At 35.9% G+C, this 13,316-nt stretch overlaps 2 protein-coding genes across 7 annotated transcripts in view; one reads left to right on the top strand and one right to left on the bottom strand.

The window, feature by feature from the left end:
• The window catches only part of LOC100267344 (uncharacterized), a 43,901-nt gene extending 39,880 nt beyond the window's left edge, over positions 1 to 4,021 (bottom strand). For 2 of the 4 annotated variants that reach the window (XM_059734074.1, XM_010665002.3), the window contains exons 1-2: positions 3,579 to 4,021; positions 2,511 to 2,870 (exon numbers count right to left, since the gene is read on the bottom strand). In XM_059734074.1, coding sequence (XP_059590057.1) covers positions 2,511 to 2,870; positions 3,579 to 3,941 — 723 coding nt within the window. In that variant the 5' untranslated portion in view covers positions 3,942 to 4,021. The remainder of the gene's footprint in view (positions 1 to 2,510; positions 2,871 to 3,578) is intronic. The other 2 variants (XM_010665005.3, XM_010665001.3) reach the window with 1 other exon arrangement.
• A 1,307-nt stretch (positions 4,022 to 5,328) lies between these two features.
• Positions 5,329 to 7,307, top strand: LOC104882298 (uncharacterized protein At3g61260). 3 transcript variants are annotated; one of them, XM_010664995.3, is made up of 6 exons: positions 5,329 to 5,626; positions 5,874 to 5,944; positions 6,180 to 6,419; positions 6,491 to 6,701; positions 6,793 to 6,874; positions 6,959 to 7,307. In XM_010664995.3, the coding sequence occupies exons 1-6, from the start codon at positions 5,601 to 5,603 to the stop codon at positions 7,148 to 7,150; spliced, it is 822 nt and encodes a 273-aa protein (XP_010663297.1). In that variant the 5' UTR covers positions 5,329 to 5,600; the 3' UTR covers positions 7,151 to 7,307. The 3 variants fall into 3 exon arrangements, with proteins under 3 accessions (XP_010663297.1, XP_010663299.1, XP_010663300.1); XM_010664997.3 differs by having other exon boundaries at positions 5,331 to 5,626; positions 5,894 to 5,944; XM_010664998.3 differs by lacking the exon at positions 5,874 to 5,944 and having other exon boundaries at positions 5,331 to 5,626.
• Positions 7,308 to 13,316: the final 6,009 nt, after the last annotated feature.

Consider the following 13,316-nt stretch of genomic DNA (forward strand, 5'->3'; position numbering starts at 1 on the left):
ACACACTACATCTCAACTGATAAAATGATCTTTCTTTTCCTCCCCAATCCTTAACTAAAGGAAATCCCTTTACATTTTCTCAATCTTTAAGGCTATTGATGCTAGGATCTTGCAAAGAGTAAGGAAATAGTTAGGGATGTGGGACAGACATGACTGAATTAAGGTTATCCTCCCGTCAAAGACAAAAAAGTCTTTTTCCACCCATCCAACCTCCTCGAGATTTTATCAACCACCAAGTCCCAAAATCCTATTGTCTTTAGATTCTTTCCTAAATGAAGACTCAAATAAGACAATGGTCACTCTGAAACTCTACATTCAAGTGTCAAAACCAACCCGCATATCAACTCTTGGCTTACATTAATACCAAAAAGAGTATTCTTCTCTAAATTGATATTCAACCCCAATAATTGCCCCAAAACCAAAATAACCAACTTAAGGTTCTGTAGAAATTCTAAAGAAGCTTTAGAGAAGAAAATTGTGTCATTTACAAATTGTAAATGAGATACTCTAGCCCTATCCCTTCCAACTATGAAATCCTTAAATAAAACACTTTCCTTCGCTCTAGTCATCATCCTACTGAGGACATCCGCTACAATGGTAAAAAAGAAAAGGAGAAAAAGGATCTTCTTGTCTTAATCCTCTAGTAGCCTTAACCTAACCTTTGGCATTTCCATAAACTAGAACTGCAAAACTCGTTGAGGACAAGCATCCCCTAAATCAAGATCTCCATTTTGTGCTAAAACCTTTCCTTTCAAGTACATGATCCAAAAAACCCCAATCCACATAGTCATAGTCCTTTTCAAAGTCAATTTTGAAGACCACCCCTTCCTCACTCAACCTCCTTTTCTCATCCACCACTTCATTGGTTATCAATACCACCTCTAAAATTTGTCTCATTTCAATGAAAGCTCCTTGAGATAAAAAATAAAAAAAAATCGTTTCATTAAGTACTTTTCTTAACCGTCCTAATAAGACCTTAGCTATAATCTTATATAAACTTGTAACCAAGTTAATAGGTCTAAAATCTAAAATTTTGGTTGTTTGACTTTTTTTTGGCACCAGGACAATGAAAGTGGCCTTAGTGTTTTGATTTATTATCCCATTACTGTGGAACCCCAAAAACACTCTCAAAAGGTCCTCTTTTTATCACATCCTAGCACTCTTAATACACCGCTACAATAAAACCATCGAAGTCAAGGGCCTTTTCCTTATTCAATTGGAAAACAGAATGGTCTCCAAATATGGATGACCATTCTAAACCTTATATCCTCCAAGAACCACCTAAGGGTTTGTGTAGAGCTTTCCAAAAAAATTCAAAATCTCCTCTTGACATATTTTCAAAGTCATTTAGGAGTACCCCCTCTTCAGACACCTAGGATTTTATGAGTTTCCTTTTTCGCCTCCCATTGGCCACTCTATGAGAGAACTTAGAGTTGCAATCTCCTTCTTTGAACCATTAACCTTAGATTTTTGTCTCCATTGAACCTCTTCTTTTAACAATAAATCCTCTAGATCCCGCTTTCCTCCAATGATAACCCTAAAAGAATATCATTATTTTCTCTTTTAAATCTCCAAATAACTCTTTGTTCTACTCCTTCAACTTAGATTTAACAAACTTTAGTTTCATCATAAATTTATGACCTTCCCAACCATCAACCCGACACTCCTGCCACCAACACGTAAATTTTTCCTTAAAATCAAGGTGGAACAACCACATATTCTCAAATCTAAAGGAAGTCAAGCCCCACTTAAAAGAATCTGTATCCAAGCTAATTGGGTTACAATCCAAAGTCCATCTAGGAAGCGTTTCGTGAAGACTTTGACGGAAGAATTGATCCCACTCATTTGAGAAGAAGAGTCTATTCAACCTCTTGCAAACAAGCGAAGCTTGCATATTTGACCAAGTAAAAGTAGCATTTTTAAGAAGGGAATGTATTAGCTCACTTTCTCTTATAAACTCATCAAAACACCTCATGCTAGGGGTTAACCTAGAAACACCCATTTTCTCCAAATTTCTTATGAAATTGAAGTCCCCACCTACACACCATTTCAGATAAGTTAGAACAAAGAGGTCTTGAAGCTCCACCCAAAGTTCCTTCCTCAAAATAGAATTATTTGGACCATAAACTGAAGTTACCCATAAAGAACCCTCTTCATCAGAGCTCAAGTGAACAGCTACAGGAAAAGATACTAAAACCATCTCTGAAAGCTTGAACTTATTTAAGTCCCAAATTATCACAATACCGCTCAAAATGGTGTATAATTACATAATATTATCCACATTTGAATTGTATAACTTTAATAATTGCCTGCAATATTCTTACTTTAGTGACTTCATTAATATCACAGCATTCCTTCAAGACAAATGAGCATCATTAATTCACTAAACAATAAACCAAGCATTGAAATCAAAGACAAAAAGGCACAAAAAAATCAAGTATTTATCAACAGCATTAAACTGGTTTATATGCAATATAGAAATGAGGAGCATAAACAGTGGTAACTCTTACCTGGAGTGTTTTCCCAAGCCCCATTTCATCGGCAATTAGACACCGACCACCTCTTCTCAGACCAAATCTTACACCATCAAGTTGGAAAGGCAAAAGTGCATCTAACAACCTTTTAGGTAGCATCCCTATCAATTCGTCAACCTTATCATCAGACAAATGTTCCGGTCTGCATGGCATCCACTGCTCTAATACAAAGGAATGTGAAAGCCTCTCAACAACATTGAAAGTTCCCCAAGGTATCTCTTCAAATTCAATGCCCTTGGAATTTTTCAAGCATCTCAAAACTGCATCATAATCCCCAAGTTTGTAGACGCAAGCTTTTCCACCACTGTGGTTTTGTGTGTAGTGCGATGGCACAACCTATTCAAGTTGAAGAACGAAAATTGAATAGAAAAAAATATATTAAACGATATCTTAATACAATTTTCAACATGAAACCCAATCCCCAAACCAACCCAAAAAAACCAGACACCAAAATGTGCAAGGAAAACCAAACTTTCACTTCCAAAAATGGGCATAATCCATGAAAATCATGCTAACAAGAACTACTCTAATTGTTACTTATCAAGTAAAAGAATAAATAAATAACATTAGAACTAAAGTCCATTTGCAAATGAGAAAATGTAGGAAGAGAAATCAAGATTTGAATACAAGTCTCCATCTGGTCATAGGGTACTTTTAGAATATTTACAAGTTTTATGTTATAAATAATGCTGCTTCACTTCCCTAAATTTTTTCCAAAAAAAGAAAAAACAAAAGGTCCTTTGAGTAGAAAAATGATCTCAACTAAGCTGAAACCTGTAAACAAGAAGCATAAGAGCCACATTCCCCCCTCTATTCTTTCCCACATGTTCTCACTACCCAAAAAGAGGCTTAACAAACTCCTTAAAGTCCCAAAAGATCCCAGACACAAGCATCTGGTTTCTCCAGGAGAAAAATACGACTATTTGGCTTCTCTAAATTAGAATTTTCCATTTTTATCGGAATCAAGAACATAAAATAAAACCATAAGACCCAAAACTTCATTTTATTTTTCTGAGCACCCGACCACAAAATTAAAAACCTTACATTTGCAAGACAATCATTCAGCCTTTGCAAGCACTCAGCTTCTCCAGGGTACGCAAAACCATGCACCGCCTTGGGCGTGATCGAGAACGAGTCTGGAGAGCAGATTTCGAGCCTGACCCGAAACTTTTCAGTCAAATGGGGTTTCAAGAACGCATCGTTTGACGCGTTTTGGGGCTTGGGAGGATGGATGGCGGTAGCTGCGCTGGTGGATTCGCGAGAGACCTTTCGGCACTTGAAGAGCTTCCATGGGTCTGATTGTTTAGCAGGTTCAAGGGCTGCTTTACGCTTTTCTAGGGCTGCGAGACGGTTCGCTTCGGCTCGCTTTCGCTGCTCTTCTGTGATCTCCATGGATTCATCATGCATGTGGGAAAAACAGGGATCGGGTTAGGGCTTTGGAGAAGAAATGGAGCGGGGAGAAATTTGAGGTACCGAAGGCGGGAGAATAACAACGTACACAGACTTCTTGATGTCCACGTGCGACAGTTTGGCGCGTGGCGTTACACATCACTCTTTATCAGTTAAAAAAAAAATTAAAAAGTTTTATTTTGTTATATCTAGGTTTTTACTCACTAATTTTTAAAAATATAAAAAAAAAAATCTGATTCTTATAAATCAATTTTATTTTCATCCATTTAAAAATATTTTAAATCAAATAATTATTTTTTAAAATATTTTTTTACTTAATAATATTAAATAAAATTATCAAAAAACTAATTTATCATTTTAATTTGATAAAAGTATCTTATAAATAAATATATTATAATTTTTTATTATATAATATGAGATACAAATCATTATATAAAAATTCTCTGAATCCTCACGTTATAAATAAAATATTTATAGTTCTTTTATTAATAATAATTTTATATCTTTTATTATATAAATTTACTCATCTTCTGGTTTCATTTTTTTCAATAAATTTAAATGCACATTTTGTTAGTTGACATCAATAATAAAATTAATAAAATTAAAAACTAAAACTTAAATACTTAAAAATTAAATATAATTAAAACAAAAAAACTTTAAAATTAAAGAAATAAAAATATTGGCTCTCATTGTATTTCTAACTCTTTCTCGATGTTTATATTTCTACTAACGTGCTTTAGTGAAGTGAAAGTTAATTGATATTATTAATCTAGCGAGTAAAAGGTCATTCTATAAAATAATTATTTAACTTATAAAAAAATACATGTATTTTAAAATATTTTTAAATTGATGAAGATAAAATTGGTTAATAAAATTTAGAGTTTTTTTTTCTATATTTTTTAAAATTAATGAGTTAAAACTTTTCCCGATATCTTATTCCAACTATCCATTCCCTCTTTTGAAATAGAGAAATTTTGGTATAAACGAATAAGAAATGAGGCATAAAAGGGGAAAAACATTAGTGGTGAATTCAATTAAATTCAATATAAAATTTGGGTTGGGTCCAGCCCCAGCCCAACCCAACCCAGCAACCCTACTATTGAACCAAAAGAACCATAAGCCCAACTGACCCAAGCGTAGGGCTTAAAAGCAAGGAATATGTTTGCCTGTTTGGAGCTCAGGTCAATCAGGTCACTTGGGTTGGGGGAATCCATTGATTCCCACATCTCAAGGATGATAGCTGCCTCCATTCAATTGAAAGAACAAGAAGGAATAAGGAATGAATGACAGCAATCAGAATTGGAAACCAAATAGACCTTACACTAATTTCCAACCCCCAAATGCACATTCCTTCAAGAACACCACCACCACCACAAAAGTACCATAAAGATGACTTTGTGCCAAAGCGACATGTCTTTAATATATGTATGTACATATACAGAATCCTTTTGCCTCCCACATTACTACTCTTGAAAAGCTAAACCAGTTGCTGCATGCAAAGCATATGCCACCTTTGCTTGTCCCCACCTCCTCTGTTCACCAGCTACAAATGAAGAATTCCCTTCCAGGTTTCTGACTTCAATAAGCAGCCTATGTATCTATTCTCCTTTGAAGAATCTGGGAATAGAACCAATCAGTGACTGCAGAATCAGAAATATGGAGAGTTTGATTAAGCAAAAGAGGTAACTCAATTAGTATATGTTTGCCAGTCTTTCTCTCTAAAATTTTGATTAAGTTTGGTGATCTCTGTAGTTTATCTAATAATGTTGTAACTGGAATGCTGAATTCAATGCTGAATTGTAACCAAAAGGGGTCTGGTTTGATGGGCTTTGCTTGAAATAATTAGAGGAATGCAATATGTATATATGGGAACCTTATTGGTTTCATTTTACCCTGCTTTGTCTTCCTGTTAACTGACTTCTTAGTTAGAGTGAGTTTTTCGGGTTCAGGCCAACATAGCAAGGAAGCATCACACAGCATTAGAGAAAGACCAAGAGGAGGTACTCATGTATTTTGCTGTTGGTGATGAAGTATGCTTTATCCATCATGTTTTGATACTTTCTTTCATTGCTTTGGCTATGTGGAATCTTTGAAAGTTTTGGTAAATGTACTAACAAATAAATAAGGATCAAAATGACAATTTTCTGTTGCCCAAAATTGAAAACCAGGGCCAGGCAATCCAAGGAATGAAGACTAGAAAAAGATATAAATAAAACTAATGGTTAGTTTTTGTAGATAAGGTGCAGAACTGGTTCTGGAGGCAGTTTTCTCCTCAAATGAGTAAGGATTATGACTCCGACGATGAAGAGTTTGCAACTGCAGTTGCTGCTGCTGCATTTGCCATCTACACCCTGGAAGAACCTAACTTGCAATATCAGAAAAGAACAAGGGATGGCCTTGAAACCTCTATGTCGAGGCTCAAAAGCAGAAAAGAAGACACCACTGGATTCTTTGGCAAGGAAACACAAACCCCAGGTGATTATTGGCCTCAGCCATCTCTTTGTCACGGTGTTTCAGTCCGAAACTAAAAAGGTAATGTGTTACAGGTGAAGCATCCATCAGAAGACAAATGACAAACAATGGGAATTCAATGGAGAACGCTTTTCCATCTAGCAGACCAAGTAAGGCATCTCCGGTAAGATCTGTATCTGCTGCACCCAGAGACCAAAGGCAACAGGGGTATTCAACAAGCAACAGGAGTGTAGAAACCAAAGCAGATGCTTGGGAGAAAGCCCAGATAACAAAGATTAAAAAGCGGTAAAATCTTCGTTGTCTATGTGTTTCAGTTCTTACAAATGCAGGCCCTGATTCAGTTTTTCACTACTGCAATACAAACCATGAATTTCAGAAATGATAATATAAGTTCAAGGATTCTTGCTTGGGAGAATGAGAAGAAAATGAGAGCCAAACTTATCATGGAAAGGAAAAAGGTCTGACTTCAGCTTTCTCAATTCTCTGTCTGACTTTTTTAACACAATGACTGAGAACTTCCCACCTAATTGTTGAAACTACAGAGTGAGCTGGAGCAGAGAAAAGCTCTGAATCTTCAACATTACCAAATCAAGATAGAGAGGATTGATCAAATTGCTGGAGGAGCAAGGGCACAGCTACAGGAGAAGAGAAGAAATGAGGAGTCTGAGGTGAAACACAAGGCAGAGATGATCAGAAAGACAGGGAAGGTTCCTGTTAGGTGTTTCTGCTTCTGAGTGTCACTAACAATAAAGCTCACTAGAACTTGTAAATGAACAATGCTATTGCCCTCCTTTCTGCAACCAAAACCATTATCATAACAAGGAAAAACTGTATTACATTCTACATTTCCAGGAAACTAACACATCTATGTATCTGTCCCTTTCATTCAAATATGTCAAAAAAATTATTATTAAAAAAATACGTTTTTATGGTGTGAACAATGTAAATACAATAACAAACATAATACCACGAAAACACACTAACAAATAGTGCAATACCGAGGTCTAAGCATACCTCGATCTTAGTCCTCTGAGATGCAGTGAAAAAGGATCTCAGGGTAGTGAATGCTACAAGAGCATACACCCCATATCCATAATTCAAAAGGCCTCACTCAAGACACATAGGGAGAAAGAGAAACAACGGTTGGTGTCTCTTTGCCTATGTACCTTAGTGTGTTTTGAGTACAGAGAAAGCAGAAGCCTTCTCTTTAAGAAACACTAAGGGAAAGAGTCTCATAAAATTAGACCCAAACTCCCATTCCTCATCTCCAGTCAATTAGAACATAGACTAAAAAAATAGGAAGAGCTCAGTGTCATAGGGATATGCCCAGTTTGAACAACTTTTGTGATTCGAACTTTATCATGTCCAACTCCCCTATAGTGGACAGAATGATAATCAATTTTCTTCCATCAATCCTTTTGCCATCTTGGTTTATACTAACTATTGACTTATGCAACCGTCAAGAACAAAGAGAACACAAAGGTCTAAACATTTATTGCCAAACATCAATTGAAGGAGAAGAAATAACAAAATTACAAGTTAGATTAAATTAAAAGGTGATAAAAAAACGGTTCCGCTCTCTCCCAAGTTAATCACCTTCTTAGAAGTATGGTCTTATATATATAACAAGAGTAAAAATTGAAAATGAAAAGACTATTTGAAAAGGAGGCGACTTTACTAACAAAATAGGATTAAAATGAAAAGATGACACACAACGAACATTAAAGAGAATATACAAAAGGAGTTTAATGAAACGGCACCAAAATGTGTTACAAGAGTTTATCTACCTTAAAGAAGCATGATAGTAGTACCATTAGAAGTAATGGATAAAAAAAAGATGACAAAATTTATGATGTGATGGGTGGCACCACTCTCAATTGTCCAATTAGTGTTTAGTAAGGGAAAGCGAAATTTTTTACGTGGATCAGTTCAAAGAGTCATTGTTTAGGTGGCCCATCCCTGAACTTAAGAGTGACATTGTTACACTTTAACAACCTTTAGAAAAAGTTAAAGAAGAGAAAGTAACTATTGAACTTATTTCACGAGTGTGAAGGATGATTCAAAGAGGTTATTCTCTATAGTGGGCTTGTTAAGGGTGTGCTAGGCTGCTTGATTTGAGTTGGTTGAAATGATTCATTGTGAAGTCAATGTCTATGTCAAGAAGAAGAAGACAAGACACGGTGTTGACTAAAAAATGGAACTTTTTGTTGAATAATCTTCTGATAATCCCTACCCCAAAAGAACCAGTCTCTTTATACCTAAGAGTCATTGACTCGACAAAAAATAAAAGGAAAGCAAAATTCACGGAATAAAATCAAGCAACAATTGACAAATTTAGTTTATTCAGAAATACCCAAAATAAAACCAACAATCCCAATTTAAAATGGGTGATTACAGTCTAGGGGGATAGCTATGAAGATTTTAGCGTCTCACCCATGTGACCAACCCAATTTGAAGTGAGCACAAGTAGGTGGTCTCTTTTACTACCCTTGGAATTTTGCTTGTTATTGTTATAAGAGCCTTCTCTTTAAGGAGCAAAATTTCCACTTTGTTGTGTTGCTGCCATTGCAATGGTCTAAATGCTTGACTGCCTAGTTGCAGCAATATTCCATCGTCTCCTTTCTTGTAAAATAAGAGAATATGCACTTTCTGCATAAATAAAGCTCCTTTCTAATTCCTTGGAGAGAGTATCAAGGATCCAAGAGTTCATCATGTTTAGTGACCAATTAATGGAAATTTAAATCATTTGAGTTTGCTAGTTTCTTTATCAATCCTTCTATAAACCCAATTTTGTTCTTGGCACTTAGAGCTATACTGATGGCTCTACTCCATGTTTCATAATTTTCATCAATTAATGGTCAAGAAACAAAATGGGACGGAGGCTATAATTGATGAACAAGGAAGTAAATGACTCAAATGTGTCAATCCATGAAAGAAAGAAAACACTCTGATGTCATGCATTGAAATATTGAAATTGTAATATAAATGTAAAGACTTTCTTCTATACAAATGAGAGAAAAAGAAACATGGAAAGAGAAGAAAATCAAGATGAAGATATTGAGGAGAGAAATATTTGGGAGAAGGCAGGTCAATGGAGAGAGAAATATGAAATTTGATGTCAATCAACCATATAAATTCATGATATTGCTTGTCTAAGTGTCTATTTTTGCTTGTCTTAGTCTTATGTGACACTCGTTGAACCCAAGAAGATTTGCATGTTCAATTTTGCCGATAAAATGATCAAGGGGGGTGTAATCTTACTTTCACTGCAAAAACAGATTTCAATTCCATATCACACTAACTACAACTCCCTCCATAAAAAAAAAAAAAAAGAAAGACAAATCACATGCTTGGGACAAAGCTCAGGCAACCATAGATTCTTAGTTTCAATTTTCTTTCTTTGTGGGTGATGTTGGACCAATCAAATTTATTTCATAGGCCCAGCTACTACCCCATAAACTCAAGCTGTTGATTAATCAAACACCATACAGTTCTATTTTTCATTTGTTTATTAGAAATGGACTTGTCTGAAACAGAGGATAAGAATATTTGCTCCAAAATCTTTCTATGAGGTGTTATTTCAAGGTACCTTGGCTTGGAAGGAAAGAGTAAGTTGTACGGATGGGGGAATGGGACCAGCTACTGAGAATACATCCACCTTAGATTATTGTATCGACCAGGGAACCCACCGGCAAGCCCACCACCACCACCACCTCCTCCCCCACTGTTAGCAAATTCAAACATCATCACCATCACCTCTGCCTTTGGCATTTTCTTTAGTGTCACCATCACACCCTTCAATATCTACCAATTCTACTTGAGTCATTGCATTCAATTAATTCATACACCAGAATTTTCAACGGACTTTTTTTTTTTTTTAATTGATTTATGGAAATAATTTCCTCAACTGTAATCAGCAATTTGTAAAAGCTTTCCCCTGTGGTGTGTAAGCCAAAAAAACTATTGTCTCATCCTGCTCGTCATCTAACCACCAGGGTAATTCAAGGTCAAATATCTTCCACGAGTATTTATCCTAATTATAATTTTATTTTTATCCCATATGTGGACGATGAATTTTGTAAAAACATATAAATTCCAATACCTATAAAACAAATATCATTTCTCTGTGGGGAGAGAGTTATCCAACTGAAATTATGAGTTCCCCATCTGAATTATGGCCCTCATGAGTGGAAAAATGGAGCCTTGGACAGATTGACTGTTGACAAGATCATCCAAAAAGAAGGGGGTACAATGTATGTAGCCCTATCAAATCTGGCACTGATAATTGAGACAAGATTGAAGAGCTTCCCAATCACAATAGTCCAGTTGATGAGCTCATTGAAGAGAATCTACTTGTATGCCATTAATTGACAAGTGCCCACCTGACTCGTCTTCTCTAGACCAACCCTGCATTGCAGTCAAGCTTCATTTGGAGGCTAGGAGGTCTGAACCCAGCAAAAGACTTAAACCTTTCCAATAAGATGGAACAAATCGACCATTGGTGCCATGGTCTTGTTACCATGACAATGGCCCCATCTGTCTAGCGGGCCACATGGATTAATATTGTGAGAAAAAAGACATTGGACTTGCTCAACTTATGGATCTTGCACTCGCAAAAATACAGAGGAAATAATGAACTGCATAAACACTAGGACAAGGTCTAAACTAGCTGCAATGCTACTGTTCAACCAGATGAGCCACAGGCATGTACGTTTAACTGGATGAACTTATCCATGCACGCTTTAGACTTATCTGAACATAGTCACCATTTGTCAATTCAGTGATTAGTTGGAACACCCATGTCAATGGATAGACCGGAAACTGAAAAAAATGGATACCTTGAACATTCCAAAAAAAATCCATCAATGCTTTCTTCTAGACCTGCTGGGTGTAAGGATATTGCCTTCAAGCTCCCAAAACTTCAGGTTTGTTATATTCTAAGTTGTTTGTAATTTCCTAATGACTTTACATAGCCTTCATTGGAAAAAAAAGAGAGCTAAGAATTCACTTATGAAATCTTCCATCTATACCTAAATTTAATGGCAATAGGGCAGGCTATGAAAGTAAATCTCTAGACCAGATTTTTCAAGAGAGCTATCTGAAGGGCATTCATTTGAATGAAATTCCAGGGTGATATTGTTCTATGCCCCTGAATGATTTTTTCCCTTTTTTTTAATGGAAGGGATAAAGTCTAAGTTGAACCTATAAATGTATACAATTCCAAGATGCTTGACATACCCTTAGTTACTTTTCACACATCTTCATCATTTGAATGTATCTCAATCATTCCTGAGATTTCCCAGTTAATTCCATTAATCCCAAATTTGTCACTGCAAGTACACCTGAAAAATCCATTATATTGAACTCAAAAGGACTAGTTTATTCCCAAATTATACAACCAATTACGAAGATGATAATATATATTTCACACTAGTATGCTTACAAATGCCATTTGTATTACAGATTTTTGCCTTGGTTCTTTCCTCATTGACAATGACCCTTATCTTTCCCTGTATCCCACTGTTGGTATTTGGATTAAACACTTATACAAAATATGTATTTTTGGGCTGCTGGAACATATTTTATTGATGAAGAGTGCTGAATTTATACATGAGCTTGTAACTGAAATGACATTAGAATAGCAGAAAATCAAGCTACTAGATGATGAACAACTACTTCCTATAAAATAGAAACCAAATCTTGACCAAATAAAAATAAGAAAATATCTAGATGTTGCAGATTTTGTGCAAGACTCCAGCTGCAATATTCAAAATTCAAATTCCAGCAAATACTAAGTCAAAATTCAACACCCACCTCAAGCTAAACATTAAATGATGCTAAATGCATAACAACAAGGAAGAGTTCTACTGGTGAATAATGTTAAAGGATGTGTGATATTGATTCATCCAAATTGACAGACTCTTGTAAACAAGTCTGTAGTTGGGGTCAGCATCAATTATAAAATGACGACATGTGAGTTTCCCATCATGGTTGTTGTGTGCTGGCTGGTCTAAAACTCAGGACCCACCTCCAGATTTAGGCAAAAACCAATGTTACACTCAGTGGCATTGACATATATGTGAGTGAAATATTACCATTACTACATGTACTTGAAATACTTTCAGCCATAGAAGTGAATGTAGTTTTGTCCCTCCAGTTGGGTCATTGAGTTTTTGGGCATAAGGCTTGGCGTGAGGGGCAAATGCAATGGGGGTTGAGATTCTTTATCAGTTGTGATGAGAGAAAATGATTGGTGGTGACACGTGGTGGCCATACAGGACCATCACCGGCTCCATGGAAGACCTCCATGTGGCAGTACACCGGCATGTCTACGTGTCGGGTGATGATGCGTTAGTCTTATGGTGCATTGCCTGGCTGAGAACTAAGGGCTTGAAGGGATAATATTCTGAACCAATTTTCATGGCATATGTGGTGTCTAGACGCTTGAAGACTTTTTGTATCTTTTAAAGGGTATTTTGATCATTATCTATTGTTTGAAGGACCATATTTGATTTAAAAGGTCCTTGGAGTAGTGATATTTAAGCATGCCGACAAAGGAAAATTGAATACTTTTTCTTACCAATTCTTCTTCGTTTTCCTTTTTATGGACCAGTCTTGGAAACAAATTGTTTCAAACAATCATCCCTTTATAATGTAGAAATCTGAAAAGAGAAGAGACAAAATTGTTTGAATTTCATTCTGAACAAGATTTGCCGACTATGGACAATAATTAATGTGATGATTGATGATAGTTTGGATTTTGTTCCAAAAAAGAGAACTTTTGACCTTCTCTTCGTTGCTTGCTTGCTTCCATCAAACCCTGGAAAAATGGCTTGTGAGTCATGCATCAAGGTTGATCTTGGACTATAAGATCTTGCAGAATATTGCAACCATGAAGAG

The sequence above is a fragment of the Vitis vinifera genome, chromosome 17, assembly GCF_030704535.1.
Source record: "Vitis vinifera cultivar Pinot Noir 40024 chromosome 17, ASM3070453v1".
NCBI lineage: Eukaryota > Viridiplantae > Streptophyta > Magnoliopsida > Vitales > Vitaceae > Vitis > Vitis vinifera.

What these genes read in the sequence shown, in the direction of transcription:
- LOC104882298 (XM_010664995.3), top strand. Translation starts at nt 5,601, where the DNA reads ATGGAGAGTTTGATTAAGCAAAAGAG. An exon ending in TAGAGAAAGACCAAGAGGAG is followed by an intron (nt 5,945 to 6,179) that starts GTACTCATGTAT and finishes TAGTTTTTGTAG; the next exon opens with ATAAGGTGCAGAACTGGTTC. An exon ending in CAAGGAAACACAAACCCCAG is followed by an intron (nt 6,420 to 6,490) that starts GTGATTATTGGC and finishes AATGTGTTACAG; the next exon opens with GTGAAGCATCCATCAGAAGA.